Genomic DNA, 23,873 nt, shown 5'->3' on the forward strand with positions numbered 1-23,873 from the left:
CGCACAACGTTCTTTATGTGGTTCTCAGGTGACAGTTTTCTATCTAGAACCACCTCTAGATCTCTTTATCAGAATTCATTAAAGATTTCTCACATAATTTATAGGTTGTGTGAAGTCTTATGCTCTCCTATTCCACATTCCATAACATGGCATGTATTCACATTAAATTCCATTTGCCAAGTGGTGCTCCATATACTTATTATGTCCAGGTCTTCTTGAAGGGCATGGCAATCATGCAAGTTTCTTATCCTTCCTATTATCTTAGCATCATCAGCAAACATGTTCATATAATTCTGTATACCAACTGGAAGATCATTTATGTAGACAATGAACATCACCAGTGCAAGAACTGAACCCTGTGGCACTCCACTTGTGACATTTCTCCAGTCCGATACATTGCCTCTGATTACTGCCCTCATTTTTCTACCAGTCAGAAAATTTTTCATCTATGTTAGAAGCTTACCTATCACCTCTCCAATATTATCCAGTTTCCAGAACAACCCCTTATGTGGAACTCTGTCGAAAGCCTTTTTTAGGTCCAGATAGATGCAGTCAACCCAACCATCTCTCCTGTAAAATCTCTGTGGCTCGATTATAGAAACTGAGTTGACACCCCCCAGTGCACAGGAAATAAAATCTCTGGAAAAAATTCTATTCTGTTTTTAAAGTGTCAAAAACCTTTCCCTGAGTAAGGGTATAGTAACAGAAGGTCGAAATTGTAAGTACTTTAGCTGCTATGGGATCCGTAAGTTTATGCGTGATGTCATCATTCCCTGGTCACCCGTGGCATATGTCCTCGGGGCCGGTAGGGCACTTTGGGCAGGATGCACGAGTTGTCGCGAATATATTTTTGTTAATTTTCTGCGCACAGTTCCAAATATATTTGATATGCTTTTACGTGCCAATCCTATGTATAATGAACACATACACTATATTATGGCAGTAGAACATCCGTACTGTCCGAAGACACTGTGTTACGTGCATGACACATGTGTACACATATCCAGCACATATTTCCATTGTATTATGCTAATTTATGTATATATGCAGTCTATTTACATACTATACACTATCACACACTATATACATTCACCATCAACACACTCAGAACTCCGTGAGTGTCAGCTGCCACATCCTCACTCCTCCAACATCCAGTCTCTCCCTTACTCCTCCACCATCCAGTCTCTCCCTTACTCCTCCAACATCTTAATCGCCAACATTGCTCCTCCCACCATACTGGTATTGTTTGTATTACATTATTTACACATGTTATGTATACCTATCTACATATTTTATTCACCAGAACTATGCAAGTAAGCCGGTATTGTGTCCAAACTTTACAGTGGCCACCATACACTGCATGAGAAATCACACAGCAGCCAGCAGACGACGCTACGATTATGTCACCTCCCTCACCAAAATAGCTCATCCCAACATACTCCTGTTGCTGTTCCTACACTATATACACACATTGTATATACCCATGTACAAATGTGTTCACCATAGCAAACTTCTAAGCTAGTATTATGAGCAAAACAAGAGAGGCTGCCACACAGTGAGGCTACCGCAGTTCTCCCTCGCTCCCTCACCACAGTTACTCCTCCCACAATATTACGCACATATGTACATGGGTATATACACACATTGTATATACCCATGTACATATGTGTTCACCATGGGGAACCACTAAGCTAGTATGATGAGCAAAACAAGAGAGGCTGCCACACAGTGAGGCTACCTCAGTTCTCTCCCTCGCTCCCTCACCACAATTACTCCTCCCACAATATGCAGACACGAATTTCCCGTCAAAGAAGGAATAATTTAAATAGGGAGATTGAAGAAATCGAGCGGAAATTGAAACACTCATATGAAACTGAAGAAAGGCAGTTAGAACAGAAAGCAATTCAGGAAATAAAGAAAAATCCAAAATATTTCTTCTCATATGCGAAATCAAAAGCAAAAACCACTGCCAGTATTGGATCTATTCGTACAAGTGAAGGTTCATACACGGAGGATGACAAAGAAATTAGTGAAATCCTAAAAAAGCAGTATGAGGACATGTTTAGCACTCCAATAAACAACATGAAGGTGGAAGATCCAGACAATTTCTTTATGCGGGATATTCAAACCCCTGTAAATATAACTGATATAAACACGAGTGCACTAAATTTTGAAAAAGAAATTGAAAACATGCCCATGCACTCGGCCCAGGGTCCAGACTCATGGAATTCAATATTTATAAAGAAATGCAAAGTGCCGGTAGCACAGGCACTCAGTATAGTGTGGAGGAAGAGCTTGGACACGGGGGAGATACCAGATGCACTTAAAGTAGCAGACATAGCCCCTCTACACAAGGGAGGGAGCAAAGCATTGGCAAAAAATTATAGACCAGTTGCACTAACATCGCACATCATAAAAGTATTTGAGAGAGTGATTAGGAGTCAGGTCACCAATTTCATGGAGACCAATGACCTTCACAACCCAGGCCAACATGGATTTCGAGCGGGAAGATCGTGCCTCTCACAGCTACTTGAGCACTACGACAAAGTCACTGAGGCATTAGAAGAGAAACAGAATGCTGATGTGATATACACGGACTTCGCAAAGGCTTTCGATAAATGTGACCATGGCGTGATAGCACACAAAATGAAGTCAGTGGGAATAACCGGTAAAGTAGGACGCTGGATACTCAGTTTTCTGTCAAACAGGACTCAGCGAGTAACTGTCAACCATATAAAATCTAGTCCAAGTGCAGTGAAAAGCTCTGTACCTCAGGGTACAGTCCTTGCACCGCTGCTTTTCCTTATTCTCATATCAGATATAGACAAAAATACAAGTCACAGCTTCGTATCATCCTTTGCAGATGACACAAAAATCAGTATGAAAATTACCTCGGCTGAAGGACATTGAAAAACTTCAAGCTGATATTAATAAAGTTTTCGACTGGGCATCAGAAAATAACATGATGTTTAACAGTGATAAATTCCAGGTACTCAGGTACGGTAAAAATGAGGACCTTAAACAAAATACAGAGTACAAAACACAATCAAATGTACCCATAGTAGGAAAACAGCATGTAAAGGATTTGGGAATAATAATGTCTGACGACCTCACGTTTAAGGAGCATAACCAAGCAAATATTGCGACAGCCAGAAAAATGATAGGATGGATTACGAGAACTTTCAAATCCAGGGATCCCATCACAATGGTTGTACTCTTCAAGTCACTTGTGTTGTCCCAGTCTTGAGTACTGCTCAGTACTCACTTCCCCCTTCAGAGCAGGAGAGATTGCTGAAATAGAGGGAATACAGAGAACATATACGGCACGCATAGATGCAATAAAGCACCTAAATTATTGGGATCGTCTCAAAGCCCTCCAAATGTACTCACTAGAAAGAAGACGAGAGAGATATCAAATAATATACACCAGGAAGATACTGCAGGGCCAAGTACCAAATCTACACAGTAAAATAACAACGAACTGGAGTGAACGACATGGAAGAAAATGTAGAATAGAACCAATGAAGAGCATAGGTGCCATAGGCACAATCAGAGAACACTGTATAAACATCAGAGGTCCGCGGTTGTTCAACGTCCTTCCAGCAAGCATAAGAAATATTGACGGAACAACCGTGGACATTTTCAAGAGGAAACTAGATTTATTCCTCCAAGGAGTGCCGGACCAACCGGGCTGTGGTGGGTATGTGGGCCTGCGGGCCGCTCCAAGCAACAGCCTGGTGGACCAAACTCTCACAAGTCGAGCCTGGCCTCGGGCCGGGCTTGGGGAGTAGAAGAGCTCCCAGAACCCCATCAACCAGGTATCAACCAGGTATCAATACTATGCACAGTACTTATTATCACCACAATCCTGCTGTTATCGCAATACTGGTCACTAAATCCTGTAAATACATAATTGACCACAAGTTTATTTTGTAAATGAGCCTAAGAAGTCATTTGAAGATTCCTAGATGGATGAAATAATGCTGTGGTGCTGTGGCTAGCGCTGTAGACATTGTGAACAGCATTGAATCACTAATATTTGAACATTGTACACAGTCATTATCACACTCAGGCTCTTCTGTAATACTATCATGGCTAAATAATACAAGTTATATATATATATATATTTTGCCCTTATTAGACGAAGCTGTGGTCACAAGCTGAACAGCATTGCTGTGAGCTCATGCTGCGTGCACCGTCCTTGGTTGCTCACTCACTAGTGAGGCTTTCACACCTGGGAATGTGGACCATGATTTTTTTTAAAGATGGTGTCTGTTTACAAGAGCCCTGAGGAAGCTGATATGAACCCCATGTATCCGCGGGAGTTTGAATGGAACGTGATAAAATACAAATACCCGGAGGCATGTAGCACACCATAGACGTGGACCTGCAGGCGCGTTGCACAGTTAAAGGGTTAATTCGATACACAGGATCTTCCAGATCGAAAACCATATTGTCTGTCTGATATTATATCATTTCTCTCCAGGTGTTCTACTCATTTAGTTTTTATTATTTTTTCCAATATTTTCACTATCACACTTGTCAATGATAAAGGTCTATAATTGAGGGGGGTCTTCCCTGCTGCCACTTTTGTAGGTTGGAACTCTGTTTGCCTTTTTCGACACGTTTGCTACTACTTCTGTACACAGGGATGCCTGAAAGATCAGGTGAAGTGGAATGCTGAGCTTAGATGCACATTCTCTCAGAACCCATGGTGAAACTCCATCTGGCCCAACTGCATTGTTCTTACTTAGCTCCTTTAGCCTATTTTCCACTTCATCTCTAGACACATTTATATGCTGTATGTTGTTCTCTGGAATTTTTATTGTGTCTGGTTCTCTGAAGATTTTATTTTGTTCAAACACATTTTGGAACTTTTCGTTTAATGTTTCACACATTTCCTTTTCATTTTCTGTGAATCTGTTTCCCATATTTATCCTCTAGATATTACCCTTTACATGCAGTTTGTAGGTTTATGAATTTGTAGAATAGGCCCGGTTCTGTTTTACATTTATCTGCTATCCCTTTTTTTAAATTTCTTTCTGCCTCTCTCATTATTGCTGTATAGTTGTTTCTCGTATCTTTGTATCACAGGTATGTTTCGGGGTTTGGCGTCTTCCTATATTGATTCATTTTTGTATCTTTTGGTCTCTGGCCCCTCTCGCAATTTCTGTTGAACCAATCCTGTTTTCTGGTCCAGCGTCTCTGTTTTGGTATGAATGTTTGTGTGCCTTTATTGTATATTTTGCAAAATTTGGCATCATTTCATTTACTTCCGTGCCTAGCAACAAGTCTGTCCAATTACACTCATTAAAATTTTTTCGAAGTTCCCCCATAGTGACCTCTCTTGAAATCGAGTTATTAACTGTTTCAATGCCCCCATTTTCTTTTAGGTGATATCTTGAAGCATATTTAATGTTTAACAGAATGTGATCACAAATATTAACTCTCTCAAATATTTTCAAATATTAACTCTTACCTTCAGATGTTCCTTCACCATTACAGCCACTCCTCCTCCCTGCCTAGTTTTCCTGTCACATCTCCAAACACCCCTTGGGAATACAACTTCATTTAATATATTTCCTTCAAGTTTCATCTCTGATAATGTGACAATATCTGGACCCTAAAGCTGAATTATATCTTTCAGTTTCAAAGTTTTTGACCTCTGTCTATGTTGGTATATACAATTTTCAGGAACATGTTCCCTGTCCCTTTGCTCTTTACTCCCTTTTCCACTAATGATTTTGTTGCCTTGTTTTTATGTACCATTTCACAAGCTTTCCAGTCTCTGCCACTTTATAGAAAAAAGAATTTCTGTCTTCTTCATCCCCTTTTAGATGGTTTGCTTTAATGAGGTTCATTTTCATGCTTTTCTTTGTCCTTCTTTGAGAGGTCTTGTCTTACTTTACAAAGTTTGGCAACCTCATCACTCTGCAATTTCCTGGCATTTCTAAGCACTTCTATCATGTTTTTCACTTCATTAAACGTCACCCTTAACACTGTGATGCTCAGGGCTAATTTGCATTTGTCACCCACAGGCGCATGCCAAAAAAAAAAAAAAAAATCTTCTAACCCTGTTAATTGTGTTCTCTGATCATAGGAAAAATAATGAAAAAATCGCATGTGGCATATATTGCCCGCTATAGGGTGGGGGAAATCGGGCAAAAAACAGGCACTGACTCAGTGTGCGTCCCAGACGGTCTGTTGCTCCCAGCTGTCAGGCAGGAGTGGTTACAAAGAGATAATTGCCTAATTATTTCAATGTCTCTGATTGATTTTTCTTAGTTTTTTTGCTGTAATATTATTCAATAGTGTGTAGTGTGATATATTTATATAATAAAATGAGTGAATCATAGCTGTACTCAAAAATATGGTGTGCATATTGTTGATTCAATTATTATGTTCATCAAGCAGTGAACAAATACTTTGTTGGTTATTACACTATATACACAGGTTATATATAAGTATCTGCATGTTTTGTTCACCATAACGAACCACTAAGTTGGTATTATGAGTCAAAAAGAGCCAGCCACTCGCTGCCACTCACTCAACACCTCACTCGCCTGCATTCTCTTCCCACTATACTGTTTTTGCTTTTATTCACTATATACAGACGTTATATATAAGCATCTACATTTGTGTTCACTATAACGAACCACTAAGTTGGCATGCTGAGTGGCAGTGGCAGCCATTGGCAGCCCGCCACTAGGTGCTACTTCCTCCCTCCCTCAACTCACCTGACTCACCCACATTCTCCTCCCACAATGCTGTTTTTCACTTTTATTCACTATATACAGACATTATATACAAGTATCTACATGTTTTGTTCACCACAACTGTACAACTAAGTTGATATAGCTTAGTTCAGGCACTATAGAGACGTCGCTACACACAGTCAGGAGGCGGCTACTTCCCTCACACATCCAAGGTCAGACGCTCTAAATATTTCACCCCCATAATACTGTTTGCGGTGTTATTACTCTATATACCGATGTTATATATAAGTATTGTCACGCGCCGCTCACCTTGGCCTTGTGTTACATGAGGTTACAGTTAAACAGCAGGGGATTGTGCTACTGATCCTATAACCTCATGCCATGGGACTTCACTCCCTCCACTAGGGTATCACACATCACCCCAGGGAGCTCTCCTATTCATGCATCAAGACTGGTCACCACTTGACCTTGGACCCAAGGGGGAGAGGAGAAGGCCCAGCTCACACTGCTAAGCTTGATTCCTGCAGTATGTGACTCCCCAACCAAGCCTGTCCACCTATGCGTGCAGAGAATTTGCCTCACTTCCACCTCTTATCTTCTGGTCGCCAGCTGGATAATTCCCTCAGCGTCCCAGCAACGCCATTAGTTCGAATATAATATATTTACAGCAGCCTAGGATCGTACTATGTGTTGCCAGTACTAAGAATTCAAATGTACAGTCATGTTGCCAACTCAGGGTCACTCATTAGGGAATGCCAGTAGCAGTGTTCAAATCTGATGTCGTGTTGCCAACACAGGGTCTCTCTCTATGCCATGCCAGTAACAGTACAGTATAATCATGTTATTAGTCGCAAAGCTCAATGAGATGGAGGTTACACCAAAAGCAGTGATAAAATAATAAAAAGTTTACTCAAAGTAAACTACAACACACAAGATACATGTAAGGATTTATGGAAATAATAGTAATAATGGTGACAGTAGCGCTCCTCTGGTGGTCCGCCGGCAGCTCACATCAGCTGATGAGTTAAAGGGATCACTGGGCAACTTGATCCATGTCGTTCCTCACTCCTCCAAGGGCCGGCCACACGCTGTCTTCACCAATCAGTAGAATAATATATATACGTGCTGTCCCACAGCCTAATCTACTCCTATGACTTATATGCACTCTAATAAATGCCTAAGCTTAATAATAATAATAATAGGCCAATCTTGCCTAACAACCAAGGGAAATATGGGAGGGAAAATTGATCTACCTGGCATATCCTGTCCTTAGACGCTTAGGCTCCAGTCGCCGTTCAGTTGGGTACTGCGTTCCTCGCGTTGTTCCCAGCATTCCAGACGCATCACCAGTCCATGGGCGTCATGAAGATTCCTCGTCATCTCCGTGCTCATTCCCTGAGTGAAATTCCTGGGCATTAGCTCGTCTAGTCGTCACTGCACACGTCGTCCCCTCAAGTACTCCTTCACCGAGACCACACTCAAGGATTAGGATGCATCTTCTCCCTCCTGAGTTCCTAGTGGACGTGATCCAATCACCACAGCTCTGAATGCTTTGTAGTTCTACTGACGGCGAGTCACTCACTCCTCCAGCCGTCGTAACTCTCGACTTCTCCAAGACTATTTGCACACGGTCCTTCGACGCCCGTACACCTCTGGATTAGGCTTCCTCGCACTTCCCTGAAGTACTGCAGTCCTTGTTAGTCACTATACATTCGTCAGGCTGTGTATATCCACTTAAGGAGGCTCTTAGACCTCAGAACTCTGAGAGCTCAATCGGCGCACGTCCACTTTCAACGAAGAGCCAAGTATCTCTGAGCACCTAGAGCGCCAGGCGGCGGGCCAGGTCTCTCGGTGATGTCACAGACCCAGGGGCGGGCTCTGATTGGTCAACAAGATCACCGTGACCTCAGCCAGCCAATCACCGACCAAAGGGCGTCGTACACAAAATGGTAGATTTGCAGGCCAGGCGGCGCAATTTTGTTTACCCAGGGCGCGACTTTTCCACTTCCCTGCAACTTTACAAATGCAAATTTCTCCCCAAATAAGCAAGCATTCTGGACGCCTCATACCTCAAAAGATTCCCTGCACCTCAGAGAACCTGCAGGTAAGCTGATATGACTCTTACAGCTGGCATATGAGAGAAACTGGAGAGGGCACCGTCACAGTATCTATATGGTTTTGTTCACTATGACTGTTCATTTAAGTCGGTATAATGCTCAAAGAGCATAGTGGCCACCTCTACCAACATGACAAATCATGCAAATGTTGCCTCACCCATCACCAAAATGGCTTCTCCCCCACACTCTTTTTGCTGTTATTACACCGTATATACACGTTATATATAAGTACAGTATCTACATTCGTGTTCACTATAATGAAACACTAAGTTGGTATGCTCAGTGGCAGTTGGTATGCTCAGTGGCAGTTGGTATGACTCCCTCCCTCCCTCACCTCACCTGACTCGCCACCATTCTCCTCCCACCATACTGTTTTTGCTTTTATATACAGACGTTATATATAAGTATCTGCATGTTTTGTTTACCATAGCGAACAACTAAGCTGGTATAGGGAGTCCAGACAGTAAAAGGTGGTCACACAGAGTCAGCAGACAATGCTACCTCCCTCCCTATCAAGATTACTCCTCCCACTACAGGGCTAATTATCACAACAATCCTGCTATTATCAGAATCCTGGTCATTTTTATCACAGTCAGGGGTCTTATGTAATAATATCATCGCTAAATAATAGCATGAACATGTATATTATGACATTTTTAGGTGATGCTGTGGTCACAAGCTGAACAGCAGTGCTGTGAGCTCATGCTGCATGCGTCAGGCTTGGTAGCTCACTCAATACTGAGGCCCTCACACCCGGGAATTTCGCCCACGATATTTTTTTTAAATGGCGTATGTTTACAAGAGCCCTGATGAAGGTGAGGTGAACCCCGTGTATCCGCGGGCCGTTTAAATCTTGTGTAGTACTCCAATACATCATATGATGGGATGCACAATTTATAGCAAGTCACTCAACCCATCATATGATGTGTTGCGCAACTTAAGGGTTAAGGGGCGATTCTTGTTTTTCTCATATTTTCCTATTCTTCTAAAATCTGACATTTTCCTTTGAGCCTTCTCCTAAACCTACTATTTTCTTTATGATTTTCATCTATTCTGCTGCTTGGTCCACCCTATATGAAATTTCCTTCTCCAAACAACCAAAAATTATTATGGACTTACTTCTATCTGCAGTGTTTTGTACTAGTTTACTGTTGGTAACCAGTTCTTTCCTAATTGCTTGCCTAATTTCTGCTTCTTGTTGGTCATTTCTGGTTTTGACTTATGAACACACTTCCTTGATTGTCTTTCTCTTTTTACAACTTGTGCATACGTCTCTTTTTATTTCTTCTTTATACTTTTCTAGTTCTTTATTAGACTCCTTTATTTGAGTTGCCAATGAAGTTTCTCATTGCATCTCCTTGCCTAACTCCATGTTAGCCCTCAAGTTCCCTTAAAGTTGTTCACCATATGAGTCTATTTTCTTGTTAATTTCTTCAAATTCCCTACTTTTCACTTTCCATGCCTCACTGTCCTTTCTTAGTTCCTTGATGTGTTCCTTCTGTATCCTTACCTTATCAGTCAAGCTGGTAATTTCCTCACCTTGCTGGAAAATACTTCATTTTAAATTACAAAACTCAATCATGAGACCTTCCTTTTCTTGTTCTAATTTAATAACCTTTTCTTCATAATTCTTTAGCATGTCCTCAATAATCACTAACCTGCCAAGAAAACTCTCTTTCATTACATCTTGTTGCGAGAAACCTGCAAAACATTGCTTTGATGGGGTGCTGTCCTCCCCTGTGGTGGCCCTGAGTGTATAATACAGTGTGTTACTGTGTAAATAGTGTGTGAAACTGTACATATTGTAATTTTAGTGAATTTTTAACAAGTAATATTGCGACAATAAACATATATTGTGGACACATTGCTGACACATGTATCACAGTTCCATGGAACATTATGAACATTCTACTGTATACATATTGTAAAGGACACAAATATGAATCATATATGATAAAAGGAACAAATAAAACCGCACTGGAAATACACAGTGCAAATAATTCAAAATATATTTGTGGCAACTCGCGGTGCTTGAATGGCCTGTGCGACCATGTTTGGGAGCTTCACACACAGATGAACAGCCTCTGATGACGGCACAGTGCACCTTGTCCACATCCCCACAACCAAAGTAAGTGGAATTTGGTATTATTTTTACAGACATGTTCAGGGAAGAAAATTTATCATTTTACAAAGAAAAACTTTTTGGGGGAACACTTGATTTCATGCGCTCGGGGGAATCTCACAATAAACTCAGCGCATCACAGTAGTTAAGCTGCCACCAGTATTATCAGTTGTTTTGGTTGTGGTTCTAGCTTTCTTGGTAGCGAGAAGGAATGGAGTACCAAACGCCTGTGGCTTTTTCTTTGGTTTTATTATATAGTTTTAAATACTCTCTTCTGGGCCACGAGCTAACTGTATAGTGTGTGTGCAGGACGAAGGCTCAAGATGGTCTGATCTTGGGCGGTGTTATTGCGTGACGCTTCATCTGCAATTCTGCTGACTCTGTTGTTGACTATGCAGTCGATGCATGCAGTTGAGATGAGGGTATTAATGGTCAACACATGATTGACCAATATTCGTCCAACTGTGTCCAATGTGTGTCCAACTGCATCCAATGTGCGTCCAACTGTGTCCAATGTGCGTCCAACTGCATTCAATGTGTGTCCAACTGCGTCCAACACCAGTAGTACACACATGGCTCACTCCCTCATTAGGAGGTAGGTGGTGGTAGTACACACGTGGCTCTATCCCTCATTGAGAGATGTGTGGTATTAGTAACATATGGCTCCCTCCTTCACTGGGAGGTGGGTGGTGGTAGTACACACATGGCTCTCTCTCACTGGGAGGTGGTAGTACACATGTGGCTCCCTCCCTCATGTAGCATGTGGTTCTCATGCTGTGAGGAAAGGAGAGAGGCAGTGAGGGAGGGAGGAAGAGTGGCAGTGAGGGAAGGAGAGTGGCAAGTGAAGGAAGAAGAGGCAGTGAAGGAAAGAGTTACTGAGAAAGGGTTGGAGAGGCAATAAGGGAGGGAGGGAGGCAGTGAAGGTGGAAAGCAGAGAGGCAGTGATGGAGGGGGGGAAAAAGAGAGAGAGTGAGTGATGGAGATAGGTAGTGAGGGAGAGCAGCAGGGTGCAAGAGAGGCAGTGAGGGAGGGAGAGAGAGAGGCAAAGAGATTGGGCGGAATAGAGGCAGTGAGAGATGACGAGAGAGAGAGGTAGTGAGGGAGGGATGGAGAGAGGCAGTGAGGGAGGGATGGAGAGAGGCAGGGATGGAGAGAGGCAGGGATGGAGAGAGGTAGGGAGGAAGAGAGTCAGTGAGGGAGAGAGGCATTAACCCTTACACTGCTCAGGGGTCCTGGGGACATTTACACCCCTGTGCGCAAGAAAAAAAAAAATCAGACTTTTTTTTTCGTCATCTAAACATGTTAATTTGTGTCCCCTGAGCACGGGAAAAGTAAAAAAAAATCGTAGGTGACATATTTTGGGTGCAATTGACCGAGGAAGTCTGGCAAAAAGTGGGCGTTGACAGAGCGGTCGTCAGACCCGGTCAGCGTCACCCGCGCTGACAGATGGGAGTTGCCACAAAGATATTATTACCGAATTGTTTCAATGTCTCCGATTGATTTTTTCTTAGTTTTTTTGCAGTAATATTATTCAATAGTGTATATTGTAATATATTTATATAATAAAAGTGGCGAATAATCGCTATACTCAAAAGTATGATGTGCATATTAGTGATTCAATTATGTTTATAAAACAATAAACAAATAGTTTTGCTGCTATTACACTCTATACACAGGTTATATCTGCAAGTATCTGCATGTTTTGGTCACCATGACGAACCACTAAGTTGGTATTGAGAGTCGAAAAGCAACGAAGAGTTACCGCCACACACCAGCCAGCCACTCGCTGCCACTCCCTCAACACACGCACTAAACTTTCTTCTCCAACAATACCATTTGTGGTGTTATTACACTATATACAGACGTTATATAAGTATGTATATATTTTGTTCACCACAACTGTACAGCTAAGCTGATATAGATAGTTCAGGCACTAAGAGTCGTCGCTATACACAGATGGCGCCTGGCGGCTCCCTCACTCATTCAAGGTCATACACACTAAACTTTCTACCCCAACAATACTGTTTGCAGTGTTATTACCCTATATACACATATTATATATAAGTATCTACATGTTTTATGCACCGTAACTGTACACCTAAGCTTGTAGTGCGCCCAAAGAGCATAGTGGCCACCCTCTAAACAGCTAGACAAATCGTGCAGACGACGTCACCTTCGTCACCCATATGGCTCCTCCCAGCATAATCCTTTTGCTGTTATTACACTAATACACACATTATATATAAGTATCTACATTTATGTTCACCATAGAGAACCACTGACTTGGTATGGTGAATGCAAACAATAACAGGTAGCCACACAGTCAGTAAACGATGCTGTCTCCCTCCGTCTCGCAGCATCACTCCTCCCACAGCTCTTAATTATTACAACAATCCTGCTATTATCACAACCCTGGTTATTTATATCACAGTCATGGATCATCTGTAATATTGTCATCGCTAAATAATAACAATTATATATTTATTTTGACATTTTTCGGCGATGCTGTGGTCACAAGCTGAACAGCAATGCTGTTCGCTCATGCTGAGTGTGCCAGCCTTGGTTGCTCCAACAGTACTGTGCCTCTCACACCTGAGAATATTGCCCACGATTTTTTTAAAAAATGGCATCTGTTTACAAGAGCCCTGAGGAAGCTACTGTGAACCCCGTGTAGCCGCAGGGCCATTTGAATCGGGCATGGCACCCTATGGCGTATATATACACCATGCGCACCGTGGGACATGTTACTCAGGGTGTATATATACGCCATGCGCAGTTTAAGGGTTAAGGGATTGTGGCATTGAGGGAGGAAGAGGCAGTGAGGGAGGGAGGGAGAGAGGCAGTGAGGGAGGAATGGAGATTGGTAGGTAGGAAGAGAGGCAATGAGGGAGAGACAGTGGTAGTGAGTGAAGGAGAGGTAATGAGGGTGGGAGGGAGATTTCACTAAGTAAAATTTAAAGTTAAGTCTGTCATATGAAGGAAATTTAACATTTTATCCTGTGATATGATGGGAAACATTTTTTCAAAAGTCTGTGAACTCTGTCCCAACACTCTTAGCAAATCTGCATATCCACCTGTTTTGGTGAATCAGATGAATAAATTCGGCCTGGAAATTTTACGTCCTCGTATTATTTATGATATTATAAAAGAACCTAGCTGAACCGAGGTTCGACGAATCAGGGGTCCAATGTACTGTATTTGTATATGTAAAAATGTGCATTATGGCAATTTTATTGTTGTACACTAATAAAAATTATTGCTTTATTTCACTGCAGAAGATAAATCTTCAATAATGGATGATGATTTAGAAAGCATTGAAGACGAGTCTAATGCATCTCAAACAAGAACCCTACTGTGCCCGTTGTGTGGAAAATCACTCAAGGTCAGGAGGCTCATATATAACTATATTTTTAAAACATTAAAGTTAACTGTTTTTTAACTTAGTAATATCTAGCATTAACCCTTCAAAGTGTAGCTGTTGTGAAAATTGTCACCCTGGCTGTGTGCAAAAGTAAACAAAATTACCAAAATAAATCAGATTAAGTCAAAATTGTTATGTTGTCCTTGGTAAGTGCTTCAAGTGGCGTATGTTGATGGGGATTTGAAGTGTGTTTAACTTTAAATGGTTTTGTTGCCTCCTATGACTGCTGAGCCACTATTGGGCTATTGGAACCCATACAGGCAACTTTGGTATTCAAACATTGACTCAAAACAAGGATCTTTTCTCTGCGAAGCCCCATCAGTTCCATGAAGCTATTCTTTTATTTATTTATTATTTATTTATTTATATATACAAGAAGGTACAATGGTATTGATGTTTTTACATTATTGTAAAGCCTTATTGTATTGTAAAACATTATTGTAACATGCATTGGCGTGTTTAACTGACAGGTGCAATTTTTTAACGATGCCGTGGCTTCAAGTTGAACAGCAATGCTGTTAGCTGGTGCTGCATGTGCCAGCCTTGGTTACTCAAATAGTACTGTGGTCTTCACACCCAGGAATGGTGCTTACAATATTTTTTTTCAAAATGGCATTTGTTTACTGGAAATCTCAGAATGCCAGTTTGAGCCCCTTGTACCTGCGGGAGTTTTAAAATCATACGATGTACCCTACTACATCATATGATGTAATGCACATCCCAAGAGTTAATAGATGCATCGTCCAGGGGTTAACCTTTGGGTGGCACTGGTGCTTATGGCCTGCACAACCACTGAGCACAAGAAAAAATTCAAAAAATTTGTTTCTTTCTAAGCTTGTTAAAATGTGTTCCCTGATCACAGGGGGGAGGGGGGTGATTGTAGGTGACATATTTTGGCTGCAATAGGGAGAGGAAGTCTGGCAAAATTGAAGCATTAACAGAGTATGCATCTGGCGCTGGTCTGCCTCACCCATGCTGTCAGGCGGGAGTTGCCACAAAGGTATTATTACCTAATTATTTCAATAGTCTGATTTTTTTTGTTTCCTGGGGAGAGCCCTTACGGCTCCCCAAAGCTATCCAGGCTGATATGGATATCCCTTACTTTGGCATCAGTTGATGTGGGTGGAGTTCTAGGCCTACTGGGGACCATGAGCCAGAACCTGGCCCCCTCAGAGAGGCACGAGGAGCAATGGCCTATAGAAATGTACATGTGATTTTGGAGCATTCTGTATCTGCCAACGACCGGGACAGGCACCCAGAAAGGTAAGCACCTCAAAACAAACCCCCTATTCTGGTTAAAACGACGACAGTAGACAAACGAGTGGACAGAACACCTCAAATGAAAATGAGCAAATGAGCATGATGTCACACGAGCCACGCCGCTTGTCTGCGCAGCTCTCCCCCTCCCCAGGAGGGGGAAGGGGGAGCCCCAGATCCCTGTGCTGGCGATCCACACCCCAGTTCTTCGGCTGATGGAATACGGCATGGTCGTGTGGCTCCAGCTTCGGATTCTTGTTGTGCTGTCCTCTGTTTCAGTACTGCTCTTACGGTGGCGTGTGAGCTGGGAGTAATATTCACAGCTACTTGGGCTGCATGTGCTTAGGGTTACCTTCCCTGAGTGCCCTGTAAGTACCACCCTTGGGGCTTGGGGTTATCTTCCACAAGTCACCTTGACTCTGTTTGTCTTTTGCTGCTTGGTGATTGACCGCCCTGAGTGTTTTGGGGGTTTCCACCCCTTGTTTGCCTTGGGGGAAGTGGTAGTTTTTGCACTGGTAGGGGTGCGGGGTACTGCACAGCTAGTTTTCACCTATAACAGCGGCTGGCTCTGTTCCCTCTGGGTACGCTGTCCTCTTGCGAGGTTTTTCTTTCCTTTTTGTTTGTGCCATGGGGGGGGGGGGGTCTGCCTTGGTGTTCCTTCTCCTGTTATATTAGGGTTTACTTTTGTTTGGTGGTACCCCCTGCTTCGCCCTCATGAGTAGACACATCCCGGGGTTTTAGCTTTAGCAGTATTGATTGGAAGCTTGGGCGCTAGTTAGCAGTACCCTGCCTGGGTAAACCCTTAGCAGACTCAGTCTTAGTCAGACTCAGTCTTAGTCAGACTCAGTCTGGGAAACCCCGCAAGGGCACTCGGGTTCGATGAATGCGACCCCTGAGTCCCCTCTCGTCTTGTGCGAGTTTGAGGGCTGCTCTGTCCCCTTGTCTCAGGGAGATGCTCATTGTTTTTGCTTCCGTCATGCTGCCTGCTAGGTCGGTGACACCTCTGACTCTGAATCCTGCGAGCATTGTTGCTTGTTTGTGACTCCATTCACCCAATCTACTGATGACAGTCTTCGGTTGCAGGTGGCTCAGGCGTTGCATGCTAGGTATAGGTTGCTGCAATGTGCTAGGTTAGTTGCTTCCCTGGATGCCCCAAGGCTGCCCCGTTTTGTTTATAGGGACCCGGACTTGGGGGGGTGTTGGCCGTTTCGGCACCCCCCTTGTTCTTCCCAAGCTGTGGTTCATTCTGCCCATCCCCACTTCCCCTGCTACCGGCTCCATAGTGTCTGAGGGCTTCGGGGTTGGGGCAGGGTTTTGAGGTTTCTGAGACTTAGGCAATTTCTGGGGTTGCCCCTTCCGGTGTGGTGACGGAGGCATTTGAGTCCATTCCTTCTGCTGTAGCTCTGCGGTCTGACCATTGGGTCCACTCTCTTCCTGCTATTTCTGCCGCCCCGGCTTTTTCTTGTGAGGCTGGGGCTTTGGAGGATGACGCGGCTCCTGGGCCCTGTTGTGGAGGTTCGCGGGGTAGGGGAGGGGCTGACTTGGGGGCCTTGGGTCCACCCAAGCGGGGTCCAACAAATCTTTTCCAACCGCCCCTTCCCGGGTTCGGTTCCATGTCCCTTCAGGTCTGTCGGCTCCGTCCCTCTGTGGGCACTTTTATCCACCTTCCCATCCTTCGTCTCTAGTACTTGTGTTCTATGTCAGGCCACAGTCATGTTCTGTTGTATTGGGCCCCTGCATGACCACTGGTCACAAATGCCATTGGGTCCATATGAGCCTCTGTGATTTTGTGCTTGATGATCTAGGCTCTTGCAGGTTCAGGTAGATCTTTGATCCTTCAACATTATTGGAACGTTGGTCGCCTTCCAGTACGGCTTACCTCCAGTCCATTCTAGAAATCATTGGTCCTCTTCCATATTACTTATCATTTTTCGATGCCTTTTCTGATTATTTGATAATCACCTCTTCCTGTACCTTGTCTCAACATTACTAATAATCGTTACATATTCCTTGTTGGCACCCTCCCCGAAAGTCGAGTGGTGCAGCCCGGACCTCATGTGTCCTGCACATGCGCCGTGGGTGATCGTTTTGTTTATGGTCGGTGTAATCATGTTGGTGTTCCGCGACCTTTATCATGGGTAGTACGTCGCTCTAGCTCATCTTCTCTCTCCAGTCATAGATGCCTCAATCCTGGGGGAGTTCTGTATTTTATATACAGGGGTACCTCAGTTTACACTTTTGCGCTCCCTGGGAATAGGCTGACCTTGAGCCCTAAGTGAGCCGTTCGTGTCGGCCTACTGCGCGTCAGCACTAAAATGTTTATAATCTTTTCGGGGTGGTGAGCTTAATTTTGGCGGTATGTATTTAAATTTGTTATCATTGTGTTCGCGAGAGAATGCTCTAGAGGAATATATATATAAAATGTCACCAAAGACAACATGAGAACCACACCAAATAACAAACTGTGGCGGTCGTTAGCCGTGAGCGTAAAACCGGGCATCAATGTTTACGATGTTTTTATGTTTGCGAACCCCAGAATTGTTATTCGTGGTTTATTTTGGTATCATTGTGACCGCAATACAATTCCCATAACGGACATATAAATATACACAATAAATAATGGTGTCGCCCCACCCGCAGGAATGTGGGAAGTTGGCTTAGGGTTACCCGCTCCAGCGCGCCCAGCTGCACATGCGCTCAACCACAACTGAAAAGTTTATACTCTCCTCATGTTTGTGACCCTCATTTTCGCTGTACGTGTTTTATTTTGGTATCACTGTGTAGCTAATGAAATGTTCTATAAGAACATATGTATAACATTTCACCAAAGCTAACATTACGCGACCAGCAACCAAAGAACTGCGTGCTTTGTTTCACGCTCACGCTAAACTCTCCCTATATGTTGCTACTCTGATTGTGTTTATCAAGTCAAAACTTGTTGCATATGGTTATGTTTGGTATCACGGTGATCGCAATAAAATTGCCTACACAGACATATGCATAAAAGTGGGTTACACAGTGCGCGCCTCACCCCCAAACACGTCGATGCCTCACCCGCCCAAACACCCATTTCCACACCCGCTACACCCAATACACCCGACAAACAAAAATATTGTTCCAATGGAAGTTTTTGTGCTACATTGTTCATTTTGGTGTCAAAATACTCGCAATAAGATGCACTATGTAGACATACCAATCTGAGCACTAAGAACCGGAATATATATAGAGCTACCCACAGCAAAGTATGAAGAAGTAATAACCTCACAATGTGTAATATAAATTTTGTGTACTTACCCACGATGTGATGAAGGAAGGTCAACAAGTTGAGCATTTGATTATCCACTCCACTGGCTTCAGGAAAATGTCCCTGAAGTTGCTCAACAGATGTTACGTTAGGTGGAGTGGAAGCTTTCAGAGGCGTTATTTCTTTGCTGTCCAAAATACCCTCTTGCGGTGGTATTTTGTGTAGCATGGTGTGGCACATAGAGCAACTCCACATGTCTTGCACTGATACATAGAGTCTTTTCTAATTCCCGACTTCATACAAACTCGGCACCGTTTCCGTTTAGCAATTTTCATTATTGCATGAGTCAACTTCTTGTTTAGCCTGTCCTCTGAATCAACAATGCGTGGGTTTTTCACAGGTGGAGGAGTAGCTTCAGCTTGAGGTGCAGGCGTTTCAGTTTCAGGTTCAGTGTCTGATGAGGATGAGGACATGTGGTTGGCGTGGAAGACGATGAAATAAAGGACGCCTCGCTCCAGATGGGCCAGGTGTTGCCAGATCATCAGAAGGATCTTGGTATTCATCAGCATGTGGGAGAGGGCTTTCAGTGGCAGGCCACTCATCCAGGTCCCACCTCAACAGGGCCCATATTGCTACCTCATGAAACTGGAGTAGGGTTAGTTTCTTGGCATCAGTTGTGTACATCTTGTACAACACATAAGCATTGTGTATAGCCATCTGAAGGAAATAAAATGTGATCTTCTTAGTCCACTTATGTGATTTCCTGATGAACCTGTAATATTTGACCATTTGGTCGAAGTGATCAACTCCCTTCATGTTGTTGTTGTAGTCGCAAATGGCTGTTAGTTTGTTTACAGTTACAATCTGAACAGATGATATTCCGTCACGTTTCTTCACTCTCTTCCTTCTCTGTACTTCCTGTGTGTCAGCATTATGGCAGTTTGTGATCACTGACACCACCTCTCTTGTCTTTCCAAAGGATAACAAAAGTGTTATCCTTGCGCCTGAAAATAGTCTGATCAACAGCGAATTTACCTTTTGCAAGTTGTTGCAGCTCTTTAGGGGCACCACGCTGCAATCTGAGTGCTTCCACAAGTGTACACACCATTTTCCCTTAGCAATTCTGTGAGATGGACAGAGTTATAATAATTGTCCATATAAAGATGATAACCTTTGTTCAACAAGGGTCGCATAAGGCCCATCACTCTCTCAACTGTTGTCTTGCCCACTCCAGAATAAACCTCGAAATCAATAATATAACCAGTCCCTGCCTCAGCAAGCATGTACAACTTTACTCCATACTTATCAGGCTTATTGGGGTTGTAAACCTTGAAGGATAAACGACCACGCCACGACATTGTACCTTCATCCAAACTGAGTGCTTGATTGGGGACGTAGTATGAGTCAAATTTGTTGGTCAAATAAGTAATGATGGTGCTGAGTTTTATCATGTGGTTCTTGTTGTTGGGTGGAATTGCAAGCTGGTTATAAGTATGAAAAAACTGGGCAATATGTTGGAATCGTTTTGAAGTCATGAACACATTGAAGGTCCTCATATGCCACAACCGGCTTGTTTGCCAGTACATTCGCATTGTTGGGAGTCGTGCAATACCCATCAAGATTGATAAAGCCAAATACCTTGCCATTTCCTTCGCAGATACCTCCTTCCAAAACCTCATAGTGCGCCTGGAAGCATTCTGAATAAACTGCCTGGCATACCTGTTAGTTTCCACTGTGATGAACTCAATTAGGGCACGGGTCAGAAATAATTGAACAAATTGCAGGATGGTAATTGGCACTGGGACAGTTATGCCTGGTGTGGCACTGAAACTGCCTACAATTGGTGGTGTATTGTCAGTTGACCAGGCATCATCGGGATTAGGCTGTTGAAGACGTCCTGCACGCCTCCTTATAGGTGCCTTGGGGTGGCCCACATCCGCCGCCTAATCCTCACTCCCCTCACTACTCTCCTCACTCGATGATTCATCAAACTCATCAGACGACGGCCGGCCCCTCATTATCACTACTAAAATCACTCTGACGCTCTTCCCCTGCAGCATCTGCCTCCACATCTGACAAACGATCCAACAAATCGGGAATTTTACTAGGGGTAAGCTTCACATTGCTGAACCTATTGTAGAGCTCACTCAACTTATCTTCCTTGGTGATTTGACTATCCTTCTTGGGGGTAGAGGTGCTCTGTCCTTTACCACGATCCATGTTTGCAAGTAAATAATGGGTTGTAAAAAGACAGGAACGAATAAACACTGCTACACAGGGCAGAGAGGTGCACAGGTTCTGGACGCGGGAGCGTGGTAGTCCGGTCACGAGAGACGTAAACAAAGGACTAGGCCGACCGCATGGCGTGACCCAGAATCCCATGCGGCCTACGGAGGATTGTGGGAAAACAATGGCGCTAATTTAAAAAAAAAAAATGAAGATCGCATAGAAACTTTTTTTTTACAAATTTTTATATCAAGCGACTCACCGATGCGTCGTTGGATCGTATTCAGTAGAAAAATGAGTGACGAGATAGTAAGTCTGTGGAACGCAAAAGTGTTAACACTTTCGCGCTCACTGCGTTCTGAAAAAAACTTATCCCTATGTGCTTTCGGCGTTTCGCACGCCTACACGGTAAGACCGAAAAAGTGTACACTCTTTCGACTGTCCTGACAATAATTGAAGGCACACGTATTTAAATTTGGTATCACTGTGTTCGCAATAAAATTGTCTATAAGAACATACCTATAAAATGCCGCCAAAGCATAAGGACTATCAACACCAAATAAAAAACTATTCAGATCACTCGCCGAGAGCGCCAAACAGCAACAAAATGTTTCCACTCTCTTAATGGTTGTGAAGCCTACAGTTGTTCTACATCGCTAATTGTGGTATCATTGGAATCGCAATAAAATTCTCTACACGGACATATGCATATAAATATAGATTCAATGTCGTAGCCCACCCAAAACAGTGTGGGAAGTGGCCTGAAGTGTTACCCGCGGCAGCATATCGGCGAAACTCGCTTTGAAAAGTGTATATTCAATTCACTGTCCTGACATTATTTTTCGATGTATGTATTTCATTTTTGTTCCAATGTGTTCACAATAGAATGTTCTATAAGAACATAAGTATTAAAGGTCACATAAGGATGCGTTCGACCGCCAACATATATAAAAACTACGTTGATTATACTCGTCGTGTCAATAATACAATTGTTTTACCACGATGATTCACTGCCACGCCATTCTCTTTAATAAGCTGTTCGGCTATTTGAGAAAACGTAAATTTCATGGCAAACATTTGTAAACTATTTCCAAGTTGATCGGATAATAAATGGATTTTATACAAATATTTTTTCTCGTGACTCCCAAGAGGGTCACGCCCGCGATGTTATTAACCCTTAACAGGTTTAATATCCTGTCATCCCCACAGGCGTATGTCATTTTGAAAAAAAAAAATTATTTTTTCTTCCTAACTTGTTAATTTGTGTTCACTGATCACGGGAAAAATAATAAAAAAATCGTAAGAGGCATATATTGCCCGCTATAGGGCGGGGAAGTCTGGCAAATTATAGGCGCTGACTCAGCGTGCGTCCCAGGCGGTCTGTTGCTCGCAAGCTGTCAGGCCAGAGTTGCCACAAAGAGATAATTACCGAATTATTTCAATGTCTCTTGATTGATTTTTCATACTTTTTTTGCTGTAATATTATTCAATAGTTTGTAGTTTGATATATTTATATAATAAAATGAGTGAATCATTGCTGTACTAAAAAATATGGTGTGCATATTGTTGATTCAATTATGTTCATCAATCAGTGAACAAATACTTTGTCGGTTATTACACTATAAGCACAGGTTATATATAAGTATCTGCATGTTTTGTTCACTATAACGAACCACTAAGTAGCTATTATGAGTCAAAAAGTAACGAGGAGTGACCGCCGTTTACCAGCCAGCCACTCCCGCCCTCCCTCCAGTCATCTGACTCACCCACATTCTCCTCCCACAATAATGTTTTTGCTATAATTCACTATATACAGACGTTATATATAAGTATCTACATGTTTTGTTCACCATAACTGTACATCTAAGCTTGTATGGTGAGTAAAGGCACAAAGATGTGGCTACTCACACAGTCAGCTGATCGGCGGCCGCCCTCAAGGCCAGACGCACTAATATTTCTCCTCCAACAATACTGTGTGGTGTTATTACGCTATATACACACATTATATATAAATATCTACCTGTTTTATTCACCATACTTGTACAAATAAACTGGTATGGTGCCCAAAGACCATCATGGTAACCAGTTAACAACACCGTCGTCTGCATGGTGGTGTCGTGCAGACGACGCCACCGCCCTCACCAAAATGGCGGCTCCAAACCTTCTCTTGCTGTTTATACCCTCTATACACACGTTATATATAAGTATCTACATTTGTGTTCACCATAGCGAACCACTAAGCTGGTATGCTGAGTGCAGTCAATAAAAGGTGGCCACACACAGTCAAAAGACATCGCCACCACCCTCCCTCCCACAGCATTACTCCTCCCTCCATTGCGCACAGTGCTAAATATCACCACAATCCTGCTATTATCAGAACCCTGGTCAGTTTTATCACAGTCAGGGGTCTTCTGTAATAATATCATCACTACATAATAGCATGAACAAGTATAATTTGGCATTTTTAGGCGATGCTGTGGTCACAAGCTGAGCAGCAGTGCTGTTAGCTCATGCTGCGTGCGTCAGACTTGGTTGCTCACTCAATACTGAGGCCAATAACACCCGGGAGTTTGGCCCACGATTTTTTTTAAAAATGGCGTCTGTTTACAAGAGCCCTGATGAAGGTGTGGTGAACCCCGTGTATCCGCGGGCTGTTTAAATCTTGCGTAGTACTCCAACACATCATATGATGTGATGCGCAGTTGACTGGAACAACGTCCAGCACGTCATATGACGTGATGCGCAGTTGACTGGAATAACGTCCAGCACG

At 43.0% G+C, this 23,873-nt stretch overlaps 1 protein-coding gene across 1 annotated transcript in view; it reads left to right on the forward strand.

The window, feature by feature from the left end:
* Positions 1-23,873, forward strand: part of LOC123761864 (uncharacterized) — a 416,218-nt gene that overhangs the window by 162,001 nt on the left and 230,344 nt on the right. Inside the window, 1 exon segment of the mRNA XM_069330791.1 lies at positions 14,231-14,337. Coding sequence (XP_069186892.1) covers positions 14,231-14,337 — 107 coding nt within the window.

This window comes from Procambarus clarkii, chromosome 24, assembly GCF_040958095.1.
Source record: "Procambarus clarkii isolate CNS0578487 chromosome 24, FALCON_Pclarkii_2.0, whole genome shotgun sequence".
Lineage (NCBI taxonomy): Eukaryota > Metazoa > Arthropoda > Malacostraca > Decapoda > Cambaridae > Procambarus > Procambarus clarkii.